General features: G+C 35.4%; 1 protein-coding gene across 1 annotated transcript; it reads right to left on the bottom strand.

The window, feature by feature from the left end:
* Positions 1 to 9,479: 9,479 nt before the first annotated feature.
* Positions 9,480 to 10,289, bottom strand: LOC115957538 (calcium-binding protein PBP1-like). The gene has a single exon (XM_031075810.1). The coding sequence runs from the start codon at positions 10,152 to 10,154 to the stop codon at positions 9,798 to 9,800; it is 357 nt and encodes a 118-aa protein (XP_030931670.1). The 5' UTR covers positions 10,155 to 10,289; the 3' UTR covers positions 9,480 to 9,797.
* Between the last annotated feature and the right edge of the window lie 3,572 nt (positions 10,290 to 13,861).

The following is a 13,861-nucleotide window of genomic DNA, read 5'->3' on the forward strand; positions in this document are numbered from 1 at the left end:
TTTCTGAAATAGTGTTTTTTTGCAAAAAATTTCCAAAAAAGGTGGTATTTGGCCATTTTGGCTAGGCATCTAGTAATGCCACTATTGGTATAATCCGATCTCGTTAAAAAGGCAGAAGATTAGCAACATGATTGTAATACATTACGTATAAATTATTTGATACTCAAATACCCAATTGCCATTTACATAAATGTCCGTATTTTGTTCCTCTAAAAGAGAAGAAAAAGAAATGTCTGTATTTTCTAATCAATCTCAGCATGAATAAACACTAAAGAATATGAACAACAATGAAAAGTCAGAAAGGGAACACTACACCAAGGCAATGTTTCACTTTACAAATGTCAGTTTAATCACAAATAAAATCGAGATGCTGTCATTTTGCCTTACTCTGCCTTGTAACTGCAAAATACTGCCCTGGTCTCATATGAAATCAGCAATCAAGGCCTTCTCAAGCCAAAACTGAGACTCTTCCATCAACTCAGGGCCGAGTCTGAACATTAACACACAAAACTCCATCTGATTCAGTGCACCACTGTGAAGCACGGACGCAGCACCAGAGGTGCCGCACCCACCACCAATGCGGCAATGCGCGAGGGATGCTGCTGCCTGCGCGTCAGGCCGCGTCATGCCACGTGGGTTTTTTTTTTTTTTTTTTTTTAGCGACTCGTGTCGACACGGCTTCGACTCGTGTCGATTCGCGTTGAATCACGAATCGGGCCGACTCGGGCTGTATCGGTTGAAACGGTCGATTTAGGCTGAAATTAAAAAAAAAAAAGTTGCAAAACACACCGTTTGAACTTAATATTAAACCCTACTTCAGCCCACTTCACACATATACCAAACTTCAGTTCTCTGCCTCTCTCTCACTTCCGTCACTCGTCTCTCACTCTCTGTGTGCTCATTGTGCTCTCTGCCTCTATCTCGTCTCCCCTGTGGTTGTGAGACACTCAGCCACTCGACACTCAGTCAGTTGACTCACTTCAGTTCATTCTTTCTTTAGCTCTCTCTCACGCATTCTTAACTCAGGTATTGATATAAAGCTTTCAATCTTAGTTTGATATTTGATTTGTAATTTGTGATTTGTGAATCTTAGTTTTCAATCTTAGTTTTATTTAGTTAATAGTTATTACTTATTACTCATTGTGATTTGTGAATTTGTTTTGTGAATCTGTGAACTTGGGTTTGATTTATTATTAATTTATTTAGTTAATACTTAATAGTTATTATTGGTAGGTTAAATTGAATCTATTGAATTTGCAATGGATGAAGTTACTAGCACAGAAACTTCATCTCAAGAAGTGCCAAATGCTGAATGTCCTCTTTGGCAGTATGTGACTAAAGTAGAAAAACCACCTGGTACTACTGTTAAAAAAGGTGGAAACACATACTTTAAGTGCAACTATTGTGGTATAGTTTATTTGGGATCCTATTCTAGGGTTAAGGCTCATTTATTAAAAATTCTTAATAAAGGTATTAAAGCATGCCCTAATGTGACACCGAGCCATAGGCAGGAAATGCAGCGAATGCATGATCAAGTTGAGAATGATAAGTTAGAGAGAGAACAGAGAAGTCGAATTCTCTTACACCCACCTCTCCCAGGTTATGGGCCTATACCTATTTCCCCATTTCGGAGACAAGAAGGGGGTGATAGTACAAATTCGGTTGATGGAAAGAGAAGGAAGGTGATTGGGATTTCTCCTATTGAGAAAGCATTCCAAAATAATGCTAGACATGAATTGGATAGTAGGATTGCTAGGATGTTTTACACCGGTGGGTTTCCATTTAACTTTGCAAGGAACCCTTATTATCGTAATTCCTATGCATATGCTGCTACCCATAGCATCCTAGGTTATGTTTCTCCTGGATACAATGCCTTGAGAACAACACTTTTGCAAAAAGAAAGAGCTCATGTTGAAAGACTTTTGAAACCAATTAAGGACTTTTGGCTTGAAAATAGTGTAAGCATAGTTCCTGATGGATGGTCAGATCCACAAAGGAGGCCTCTTATTAATATTATGGCTGTATCAGATGGGGGTCTAGTGTTTATAAAGGCAATTGATGGGTCAGATGAATTCAAAGACGAACATTATATTGCTGGGGTGTTGAAGGATGCTATAAAAGAGATTGGACATGAAAAAAGTTGTCCAAGTCATCATTGATAATACTAATGTGATGAAGTCTGTTGGAGCTCTTATTGAAGGTGAGTATCCTAAAATATTTTGGACACCCTGTGTTGTCCATACTTTCAATCTAGCTTTGAAGAATATTTGTGTAGCAAAAAACACTGAAAAGAATGAAGTTATATATGAGGAATGTAGTTGGATTACACGTATTGCTGATGATGCATCCTTCATACGTATTTTTATTATAAACCATTCAATGAGGTTGGCAATATTTAATGAATTTTGTCCATTAAAACTGCTCCAAGTTACTGATACTAGATTTGTTTCGGTTGTTGTAATGCTGAAAAGGTTGAAGTTGATAAAAAGATGCCTTCAAGCCATGGCTATTAGTGAGCAATGGGCTTCTTATAGGGAGGATGATGTTGGAAAAAGCTCAAAAGGTGAAAGATATGATTCTAAGTGATCTTCGGTGGGATAAAGTTGATTATATCTTTGAATTCATAGCACCTATTTATGATATGCTACGAGTAGCCGACGCAGATAAGCCTTGTCTTCATCTTGTGTATGAGATGTGGGATTCAATGATAGAGAAGGTGAAGGCAACAATATATTGACACGAAGGCTTAGAAGATGATGAGTATAGCTCATTTTGGAGTATGGTGTATGATATACTCATTGATCGATAGACTAAAAATTGTACACCACTACATTGCTTGGCTCATTCCTTAAATCGTAAGTAAGTACATTTATTTTCTATTTTCCTTAGTTCCCCCTTCTAGTAAAACACACGTTTCATCTACATTTGTTTTTTAATCTTTAACTAGGTATTACTCCATTGACTGACAGTTGGAGAATCCAAAACACATCTTTCCACATCGGGATCATGAAATTTCTATGGAAAGAAGCAACTGTTTGGATCGACACTTTGAAGATGAGAATGAATTAAAGGTGGTGAAGTTTGAGTTTGCTGCATTTTTAGGAGGGAGATTTCCTTCACCAGATGCCTTGACAGATAGGTGGGCCTTACTCCCTTTGGTTTGGTGGCAATACCATGGCTCTGCATTTCCAACTCTTCAATCCCTTGCCTTTAAACTTCTTGGACAACCTTGTTCATCCTCATGTGCTGAAAGGAATTGGAGCACATACAAATTCATTCATTCCTTAAAAAGAAACAAAATGGTTCTTGCACGCGCTGAAGATTTGGTATATGTGCATTCTAATCTTCGACTCTTGTCAAGGCACAATGAGGAGTACGTAAATACAATAACAAAGATGTGGGATATTGCAGGAGACTCTTGGAATGAGAGCAACATACATGGAGGAGCTGGAATTCTTGAGAATCCAGCCCTTACACTTGATGAGCTAGAGTTGGAGGCCATAGTTATTGGGAATGCTAGCACTAGTGTTACTACTAGTGAAAGTGAAGTTCGAAGTGAAGCTATTGATCTTGATGATGATGATGTTGGTGTTTGATTGTCTTGTTGATTGTCTTATTGATTATCTTTTATTTTGTTTTAGTTTTAAACTTGTGAGTTGTATTCTAATTCCCGAACATCATGGAATGTTTTAGTTTCAATCTTGTGGGTTGTATTTAATTTATGAACATCATGTTTTAGTTATTATCTACTATTACTCTTAAATTTGGTATATGTTTGTATAATGTGAAAAAGTATGCTTAGCAATATATTAAAAATATAAATAAAAATATTTTTAATAATTTTTTAATCGCTGAGTCCCGCCGCACCCGCACCCACCTTTTTTAAAAATTACCGAGTCCCGCACCCGCACTCGCACCCGAGTCCCGAAACACACCCGTGCTTTATAGGTGCACCATCACCGTCCAAATCACCTTCCTTAACCATGCTCACAAGCTCATCTTCCTTCAAGTCCTGCAGACCCAGAAGCCTAGAGTTCTTCCTCAAGCCTAGCTTTCGAGGATCAAACTGAGGAGGCCCAATTGAAGAATGAAGAAGGAGGTTGGACCAAGAACCTTAATGTCGTAGCTCATGTAGTGGTGAAGGGCTAAGATAGGGGTGTACTTACTGATGACGTTGAGAATTGTCACCAATGAGTCGCACTGTACTCGCGAGTCAACGAACCTGCACAACAAGAACGAACGGGAGAAAAACCCTTAGAGAGCACCGGTGTGGTGCCGGCCAAAAGTTCTCCGAAGGTCAAGTTAGAATTCGTCCCTTGAGTTATTTTTTAAAGGCGTTAGAGAGGGTCAATTAATCTTACCTTGATTTGCGTGAAAGTTACTCCTTTTATAGCAGTGGAGAGGTGGCTTTTCTTCTTGACCTCCAGATCTTTCCAATGTGGGACTCTGATACCATTTCCCTTATTGGATCTTAAGGCTTTTCCAGGCAATAGAGATTTCGGGCTATGGGCCCTTACTATGTCTGTCCATGATGGGCCTTTAGGGAGCGTGGGTCCCGCGTTACACAGACCAAACAGTACCTATCCGTCAGGCCCATTAAGATAGGCCCACCAGACTAAATCTTACCATCTTCACTTACTATTAATAATAATAAAGTCCAAAACCCTTCTACCTTATCATGGTTCCCGACAAAAGCCACAAGCAATTGGACTTTGAAAGATTTTTCTTATTTTGCAAACTATTTTTTTAGTGAAAATTTTGGTCATCTATATGCATCCATGTACCAACTTCTTTTAATAATGAAATGATTCACTATTTTGAGTATTTTAAAGTCTCCTTATTCAATAAAATCTTAGACATGCAAGAATCCCTAATGCTAAAAAATTAGATTCATAAATAACAAGAAGGAAAAATATGCAAACATATAAAAATGAAACAAAGTAAAATTATTTGGGAACTAAAGAAAATTCCTAAAAGTTACTAATTGGCTTCACATTATCTCAAAAAGAACACACTAATCCAATCTCCTTGCTTCAAGAAATCTTTAATTTTTTGGCTTGACCTACAAAGGCATGCCCAGTATCAATTAATTAAGAAATCACTCAACACCATTCCTTACATATCCCCCATGTAAAGCAAGTTAAAAAGATGTTACAGAGGATAAACCCAAAATGAATATCATGATCAAGTAGAAGACCAGAAATCTTTTAAAAGTTGAATTTTGTGCAAGACTGAATGAATTAGAATTTGTTGCTAATTCTAGTGCCAAAAAAGGATGGTCAGTAATCTGTGGACTTTTATCTTTTGGTCTTTTATCTTTTGGTTCACTTTGGGTCTGTAATTAATAATTATAACTTAGCTTTTTTATGCAAGTATTTTACCAAAAAGAAAATTGAGGAAATCCATTAGTGCCACCATAGTGAACTGTAAAATTGCGACTACTTTGTAAAGTGTACTTGATTTGTTTCCATTTATTAACGACAACTAAGTTGTTTTTGTAGCTAATGACGTTTACGTCAATTCTTAGTGATTTTAATGGACATTTTTAGGATTTTAATCCTCCTTCTCACTTAATTATGATGCTTATAAAAAAATGTTTTCGTAATATCAAATTCCATATTTTTACTTTCTAAAAAAAAAAAAAATTCTGATATTTATTTATTTATTTATTTGAGAAAGCAAATTACTGATTGATCCTGTATTCCTGTGCCCAGAATTTTTTGGTTTTGTTTTTCCTTCTAAAATCATGCCCAAAATAGGGTGGTTTATAGTTTCAAACTCTTAATTATGATGCGGAATAGCTCAAGTAAGAGTATACCAATATTTTTATTTGTATTGAGACTATGGGACTGTTTGGTACTATTGTTTAAACAACAGTTTTCGTTGTTTAAACAACAATACATATATTTTTACAACACTTTTTCACCCACATATATTTTTACAACATTTAAACAACGTTATTAAAAATTTCTTACCAAATAGGTCCTAGTATTCTGTGGTTTATTTCCTGAACAAGCCAAGAAAAACTTTAGTGGATCGTGGGCTCATGGCCTAAGTATAATTTATACAAGGTTTATTTATTTTTAATATTAATTATTTTAATTTTTAAAAAGATATAATTTAAACAAGTAGACATATCTAACCTTCGGCCCAATCCTGCATTTTAATTAAAAAACATATTCTATTCCCGTGCTCTATTGGGCTATAAATGGGATATTAGGCCTTATTTCTCAAACCATATCCGCAATAAATTTGGGTTCTTTGTTTTATTGTACTAGTCTACCAACTTGTGGGATTTTAGTCGAAAAGGATAAAATAATTTGAAAAAAAAAAAAAAAAATTTTGTCTTAATCTTCTATTTTATTTATTTATTTATTTTTCCCATTTCTGTATTATAGAAATATGCTCATGACATCGCCCCCTAGTTGGGTGAGTGGAGTTTGAGCTGGGGCCGCAGTATATATATTATGTAGCAGCATATATATGAAGTAAGTAATGCTAACTATTTCAAAAAAGAAAAAAAAAAAATGTTCACTGCTCGGTCATGGCAAGACCAACTTGGCAAGCAACAATTCAACGAAGACATTTTTTTTTTTTGGTTGAAAAATTGTGAAGACGAAGACAAAGTTAACCTGCAGCGAGTTAATCAAGTTCCATGAATTAGGCCCTGGGAGATATAAGTTGTTACCTGCTATTTACCACAACCACAAAAATTGAAGGAAACAATTCTCAATCAATAGCCACCTAAACAGAACAGACCTTTAAAATAAGAACGTCAAGGAGCAAGGGATGTGTAGGCAAATTTCCTAGGAAAATATTTCTCTTACCTTTTGTAAAAAAAGCTTGTCGACCTCTAATATAAGTGCATTGACATCTTATAACGGACTCTTTTAATATGTATTCATTCTTCATGCCAAATGTACACAGCCAATCCAAACCAATTCTCACTCTATGGCAAAGGTTAAAGGTAGAATAGCAAGTTTGAATTTCCTCCTATGAGCTAAGTCTAACTTCTTAGACTTTTAAGTTTTAATTTATGAAAGAGTGCTGGGCCTAATCGCACATAAAATTAATGGGTCAACTTTAGTTAATTTGGACGGCAGATTCCAGAGATAAAATAGGCAGAACTAGTCCCAACCATACTTTGGCAGAATTGCTGAATAACAAATACGAAGTGGGATCATTGTCAAAGCCTGTCCGGTTGGCAAACACAAAACAATCTCTCTCTCTCTCTCTCTCTCTCTCTCTCTCATATATAGATAAGAATTTACCCAAAATATTAAAGAAAAAAGAAATTGGTAAAAAAAAAAAAACTTTTAGAAATATTACATGAATCCACCTACAATTTGGACGTGACTTCAATCTAACTTGTTAAGTTACAAATTTTCCTAATCTGTTCATGACAGTTTAACTAGGACAAAAATTACAAATGGAACCATAAGAGCATCCGTAGTAGATGTTGCAAAAAAAATGCCATTTTGACACACCAAAAGCCTATTTTATTATTTTACCACATCATTTTACAATATCTCATTTATGAGATGTTCTATCATTCAATTCTATACATAAAAATAATATTTACTACACATTAAAATAATATATTATCTCCTCCCTCTCATCACCATCATCAACAACAACAACACATCCACCATTGCCGCAACAACAGCCACCAACAACCACTACCGCAACAACATTGACCAGCCACCATCGGCACAAATCTGCATCCACCAGCGCCACCTTGAAAAAAAAAAAAAAAAAAAACACACACACACACATATAACTAGAGAGATCGGCATGACAAATCAAACAAACCCAAAAGCAAAACCCACATCAAACACAACCATAGAGATCGAACAGAGAGGAGAGAGCGAACAAAAGGGGGAAAAAGGGTGAAGGAAACCACCCCAAACCCCATCTGAACCCACCCATCAAAACCCACTCACCTCTGCCGTGAGTCCGTGACCCAGCTCGGTGTGACCCACCTCGCCACGACCCACCTCGCTGCCATACCCACGACCCACACCGTCATCTGACCCACGCCGGAGCCCATGCCAGAATATACCCAAATTGGAACCCATCCTTCACTAGAGAGAGGGCGATTAGACAGAGAGGGAGGAGAGAGAGCAGGATTCGGAGAAGTAGAGATGGAGTGGCTGAGTGGGATGAGAGAGAAAGATGAATAATAAAAAAAATAATAAAGTACAAATGCCATTTGAGTCCATACTATGTCAAAATGCAATGGTACTGTGGTATGTTGCAAAAATTTGACATATTTAACACATCTGATAAAGCTTCGTTTTTGTGTTTGGTGTGCCAAATATTTGGCATTTGGCACATTCGAAACATTTGTTGTAGATGCTCTAATGCATAATAAGTAAACGCAAATCTCAAATTAGTGCCTAATCACTAATTATTAGGAATACAAGCATGCAGTTTAGTGAATAATTAGGTTCAGAATTTTCATTTTGTGCAAAATGATTTATCAAGGATTTGCAATGGAAGATCTCCCCCACCCCCCCACGCCCCCCCCAAAAAAAAAAAAAAAAAAAAAAAAAAAAAAAAGAAGAAGAAAGCTGGTAAGTAAAAGTTAGCTCACGGCGTGGCAACAATTGGCTGCGTTGTTAATGATCCCTTGTAAATAGTAATAATTAAGTTTAGAATGGAAATGGTTGAAGGTAGTTCTATTCAAATCAATCACGGAGGTGACTTTTTCTTGGTTCTCTTGCTTCTATCATTTCCTTTCCTTGTAGTTACCTCTATTCTAGAGGACTAGAGGTCGGCTTGGGTAGTGCAGCTGCATCCGCGTTTTACTTTTAAGTCCAGCGCGTTATGCACTATTCATTAACCATGAACATTGATTTTAGGCCAATGAACAGTGCTGAACAGTAATAAACAGTAAAAAAGAATTAATTTTTTATTATTTTCAGCAAAATAAGATATATTTAAATGCACACTATATCTCGTTAGTTGTCGGTGATTCATAGATTAAAAAAAAAAAAAAAAATTATTTATACAAAAAGATAATTTATTCATGACATAGATTGAAATCAAAATTATCCAACTCACCTTGATCGAAACAAGCTTAAAATAAAGTAAATAAAACTTAAAAAATGGTGTCAGTGTACAATTCCACTTGTTCCAACGGCTACAGACTTAAAAACAAAAGAGGCGTGCAAGTTCGACGCAATGCAATAGACATATATAATTGTATAACACTAACAAAATATAAAGCTTGTTGATCTACGTTTCTGTACATTATGTTGTGATCCATTGGATTAACTTTATAATATATTTCCTTTCTGCCGATTGGACTAAAAATAAAACATTAGAGTAGGTAATTGCTAACTCAAATTACAATTTTTTTTCATCTTCTCACTCAGAAGATTAGAGAAAGTGAAATTACTGCAGGAGAGGAGGCATCCAGTAATGCCACTATTGGTATAATCCCATCTCGTTAAAAAGGCAGAAGATTAGCAACATGATTGTAATACTTTACGTATAAATTATTTGATACTCAAATACCCAATTGCCATTTACATAAATGTCTGTATTTTATTCCTCAAAAAGAGAAGAAAAAGAAATGTCTGTATTTTCTAATCAATCTCAACATGAATAAACACTAAAGAACATGAACAACAATGAAAAGTCAGAAAGGGAACACTACACCAAGGCAATGTTTCACTTTACAAATGTCAGTTTAATCACAAATAAAATCAAGATGCTGTCGTCTGCCTCACTCTGCCTTGTAACTGCAAAATACTGCCCTGGTCGCATATGAAATCAGCAATGATCAAAATCTAGCTAGCATTCTTGAGCTCCTGTTCCAAGGCCTCCTCAAGCCAGAACTGAGACTCTTCCATCAACTCAGGGCTGAGTCTGAACATTAACACACAAAACTCCATCTGATTCAGTGCACCATCACCGTCCAAATCACCTTCCTTAACCATGCTCACAAGCTCGTCTTCCTTCAAGTCCTGCAGACCCAGAAGCCTAGAGTTCTTCCTCAGGCTCTCCAAAGTGATTACCTCCTTGTCCTTGTCCATCAGCAACTGAAACCCATTACACAGCTCCCTTATCAGCCCCTCACCACCAAGCTTGTCAGCCATAACAGGTAGCAAATCTTCAAAAACAGCACCTTTGCCAACTCCTGCCATTGTTTTTTGGGATTTAGAGAGAGAGAAAGAAAGATTATCAAATAAAGATTTGGATGCAATTGTTTATGGATGAGGCAAGGAATTGAGTCAATATTTATATATGTGGAAAGAGAAGAAGAGAAGGGGTTCTTGGAAGGAACATGGGTATGGTTTCCCAATGGATGACAGCAAAGGAATAAGCGGTTAATTGCTGGTCGGTTTTGATTCTTTGAGGTTGCAATTGCCCCCTCACTTTCTCAGAAGTTTGTCAAGGGTATGCTCGTCATTTCACAAAGTTTAATGTTTTTGACTTGACCCATGGATGTGTATAATTTGTCAATTTGGTTTTGATCCATACACCATACTCCAGCTTTGTCGGAGTATTGGCTATAGGTTTCGGGTAAAACTTGGCTTGTGGGACTTCAGTTCATTGAACCCATTGTGACGATGCGTTAATGATACACAGTCAAAAATGAATATATGGCATCATCATAATGGTATTGTAACGGAGTTTTGGGCCCAAGCTAAGTTCATAAATTCCTTACATTGAATCATTCATTTTATTTAATTATAAAACATGTGACATTTAAAAATAAAATTTATAGTATATGTGACACATTCAAATAAAAATAAGAGGAAATTAGAGTATTTAATTAGAGTGATATGGTCATATTGAGTTGTATTTTTCTTCCTCATTTGGAAGAGTTTAAAAAATAGTTCAATTAAAAATGATTGGAAATGAGAGTATTTCTAAACTTGGCTGGATGATAGTTGTTCGAAGGGTATAACTGTTATTTAGTAGAGTTTGATCTCTACTTGTTTTGACTTTTAGGAGAGTTAATTTGGCCCAAGTATTGGTTATAGGAGGGGTCCTATTGCATTTGGGTTGACTTTAACCTAAAGACTATGTTCACATAAAAGTTTACGAAGGTGCCCAAAAGTGTAGGTCGGCTGGGAGTTAGGATGAGGATATGACACGTCTGGGTTCACTTTCATGAAAAATTCATGACTCATGGGAGAAAAGTTATAGGAAATTTGGAGGAAGATGCAAAATAAAAAGGCATTGGATAGCCTGATAAAGTGATAACTTTCATGAAGTAACTTCAGGTTATTGATGAACTTCATCGCTAAGAAAGTTTGTTATAATATTCAAGCATACGTACAAGTACAACTTTTAAGATGGATAATTGGGTAGGACATTTTATATAATAATAATAATAATGATAATGGTTAAATATGGTACTAGTACATTGCCCGATTGCAATGAAGGTTCTATTTTCTTGCTAGCTGCATTATGCAATTTTGTTAGTAATGGTGACGCCTCTTTCTATTATGATAAAAACTAGAATACTCTCTCTCTCTCTCTAAAAAGAGGGGAGTTTTATATATAAAGCATCAAATATACAAAACAGAGGACTTTTATATGTTACTATTTTAATATCATTGTTTATCATCTATTACTTAATGGTATGAATGTGGGTTCCAATTGGTTCAATTGGTAAAGTCTTTAATAGTTGAATAAGAGATTTGAGATTTAATCCCAATCTATACCAAAAATCGATTGGTGTCTTGATTTAATGATAAAGTATTATTATCAAGAGCAGACATCATAGATTGTAAAGTTTTCTAAAAAAGAAAAAAAAAAAAAGCTTTCTAAAAAAGAAAAAAAAAGAAAAAAAAAACCTTAATGATAAAAAGATTGAGGATTAAAATAACATATTTGAGGGACCATTTTTAAACATGAAACAAAAGTTAAGGATTGAAATGGTAATTAAACCAAAAATGAATTTTAAAATCTGATTCTTTTCCTATTTCTCTCACTCCACACATTTTACCACCCAACCAGGCTGTTGCCGTGTTGCGCTCTTCATGAAACTTCTTTTCCTTTTCTTTTGTTCTTTTCTTTCTTACGAATTTTGGCCAGATGATAATTTGGGTGTCTCGCTGTCACTTTTGGTTTATAAAATGACCTCCAAATTCCAGCTTCCATTGACTTGGAAAATTCCTTTTGATCGATTAAACCCAAACAAGCAAAATTACAACAAAAGTCAAAAGTAGTGTATTCAATTGCAGAAAGCTATGTGTGAATGTGTATTTTTTTTTTTTTTTTTAAAAAAATTTTTGGAACCTCTCATGTACTGCCAAAATTAGAACTTACAAAGCATTTCCAGTTTGGGAAAGAAAATAGGGCCAAATAAAAGTATAAGACAATCAAAGTAAGAAAGAGATGTGGATGAAGCCTAGACTAGAGTGGTCCATATTCCATAACGCGTAAGGCTACCTCCCATACACATACAATTTTAATTTCTTGGCCAGTTGGCAGTCACAGTTATTGTTTAATATACAAATTCACGAGTTACAAACACATGGATAGACTGATTCAGATTGGGACCTTTCACGGATTGCTTGTGAGCACATTGACAATTTCGATGGCTATAATGTACAAATCTAAATCTAGCTCTAAATTGGTCGACAAGTTTTTTTCGTCGGAGTCAAACAACTCCCAAGGTCAACACAGCAGGAAGCTTCCTGCACTTCTTTTTTTTCCCACAGCATTTTAGAAGTTTCTCTTCTCATATTATCTTTCACATTCATCTTATTTCTAGAAAAGAAAAAACACTATATTTCATATCTGCGTCTGAACTAGATAAATTAATTAAGGTTTACGTAGCCTCATCCTCTTTTTAACCTTGGACATTAAGAAAATTGTTAAAGAATTAATGTGATAGCCGGCCAAAATCGACATTCAACTTTGAAATTCTACAGTCAATTAGGAATCCATAATATAATTTTCTGAGCTTTAATTGATGTGGTACAAGTAAGAATTACAATTTATGTAAGAGGCAATAAATGTTTCTTTGGGGTTACTAGTAATTAATTTCCTTAATGTATAAGAGGCAATAAATTTGACTCTCATGTTAAGAGTAGAAAATAGGAGATCTCTTTTGGAAAAATAGCCTAGTCAAAATAAAGGCATTAATTTTGCAGCCATTGTGGAAGCCACAATACTTCCAATGTTCACACAGTAATATACAGTTCCTCGCTGCATACAGAAAGCCACAGGTGAACAATAAAGTTGCTTGAAAATGAAGAGTGAATGCATTATTATTATTATTATTATATATGTTTATGTCGATCTTCCCTTGTGAGTGGCAATTACTTGTGTTATTAGTCTTGACTCTTGAGGGTTTGCAACTTCAGATTCTAAATCATATTTATGCCTAGACTGCTCTAATTGGCAATGTGAAAGAACTGCCGTTTTTGTCATGTATACATAGCAATGTGAAATACTAGAGAAATTACAACAATGGAATCATGTTCCTCATTAGAAATACTGGGCAGAAGAGGGGATGGACACCGTTAAGGATGCTTCTTGTCCATTTAACATTGTTTTTTGTTAAGAGATATCGATATTCTTGGACCATGTTACAGGAACACCGTGTATCTTTATATCAACAGTTTTAATTAAGTACAGGATGGGCTCCAGGCCCAGGCCATTTAGGCATTTGCTTAAGGTAACCATTAGATAAGGAGCTCAAAATATTTGTAGGTCAATATATAATTGATTTCTCTAAGGGAAACCAAAAAAGTAAAAAAAATAAAAAATAAAAACATAAGTGGGCTATGAGATCTATTCACCTAAAAATTATAGGTATATGCAACATATCTTTATCAGTACGTGGGTTCACACATCAATAGAGCCCACTTATTATGAAAGAGATGTTGTA

This window comes from Quercus lobata, chromosome 8 (assembly GCF_001633185.2).
Source record: "Quercus lobata isolate SW786 chromosome 8, ValleyOak3.0 Primary Assembly, whole genome shotgun sequence".
Classification (NCBI taxonomy): Eukaryota; Viridiplantae; Streptophyta; class Magnoliopsida; order Fagales; family Fagaceae; genus Quercus; species Quercus lobata.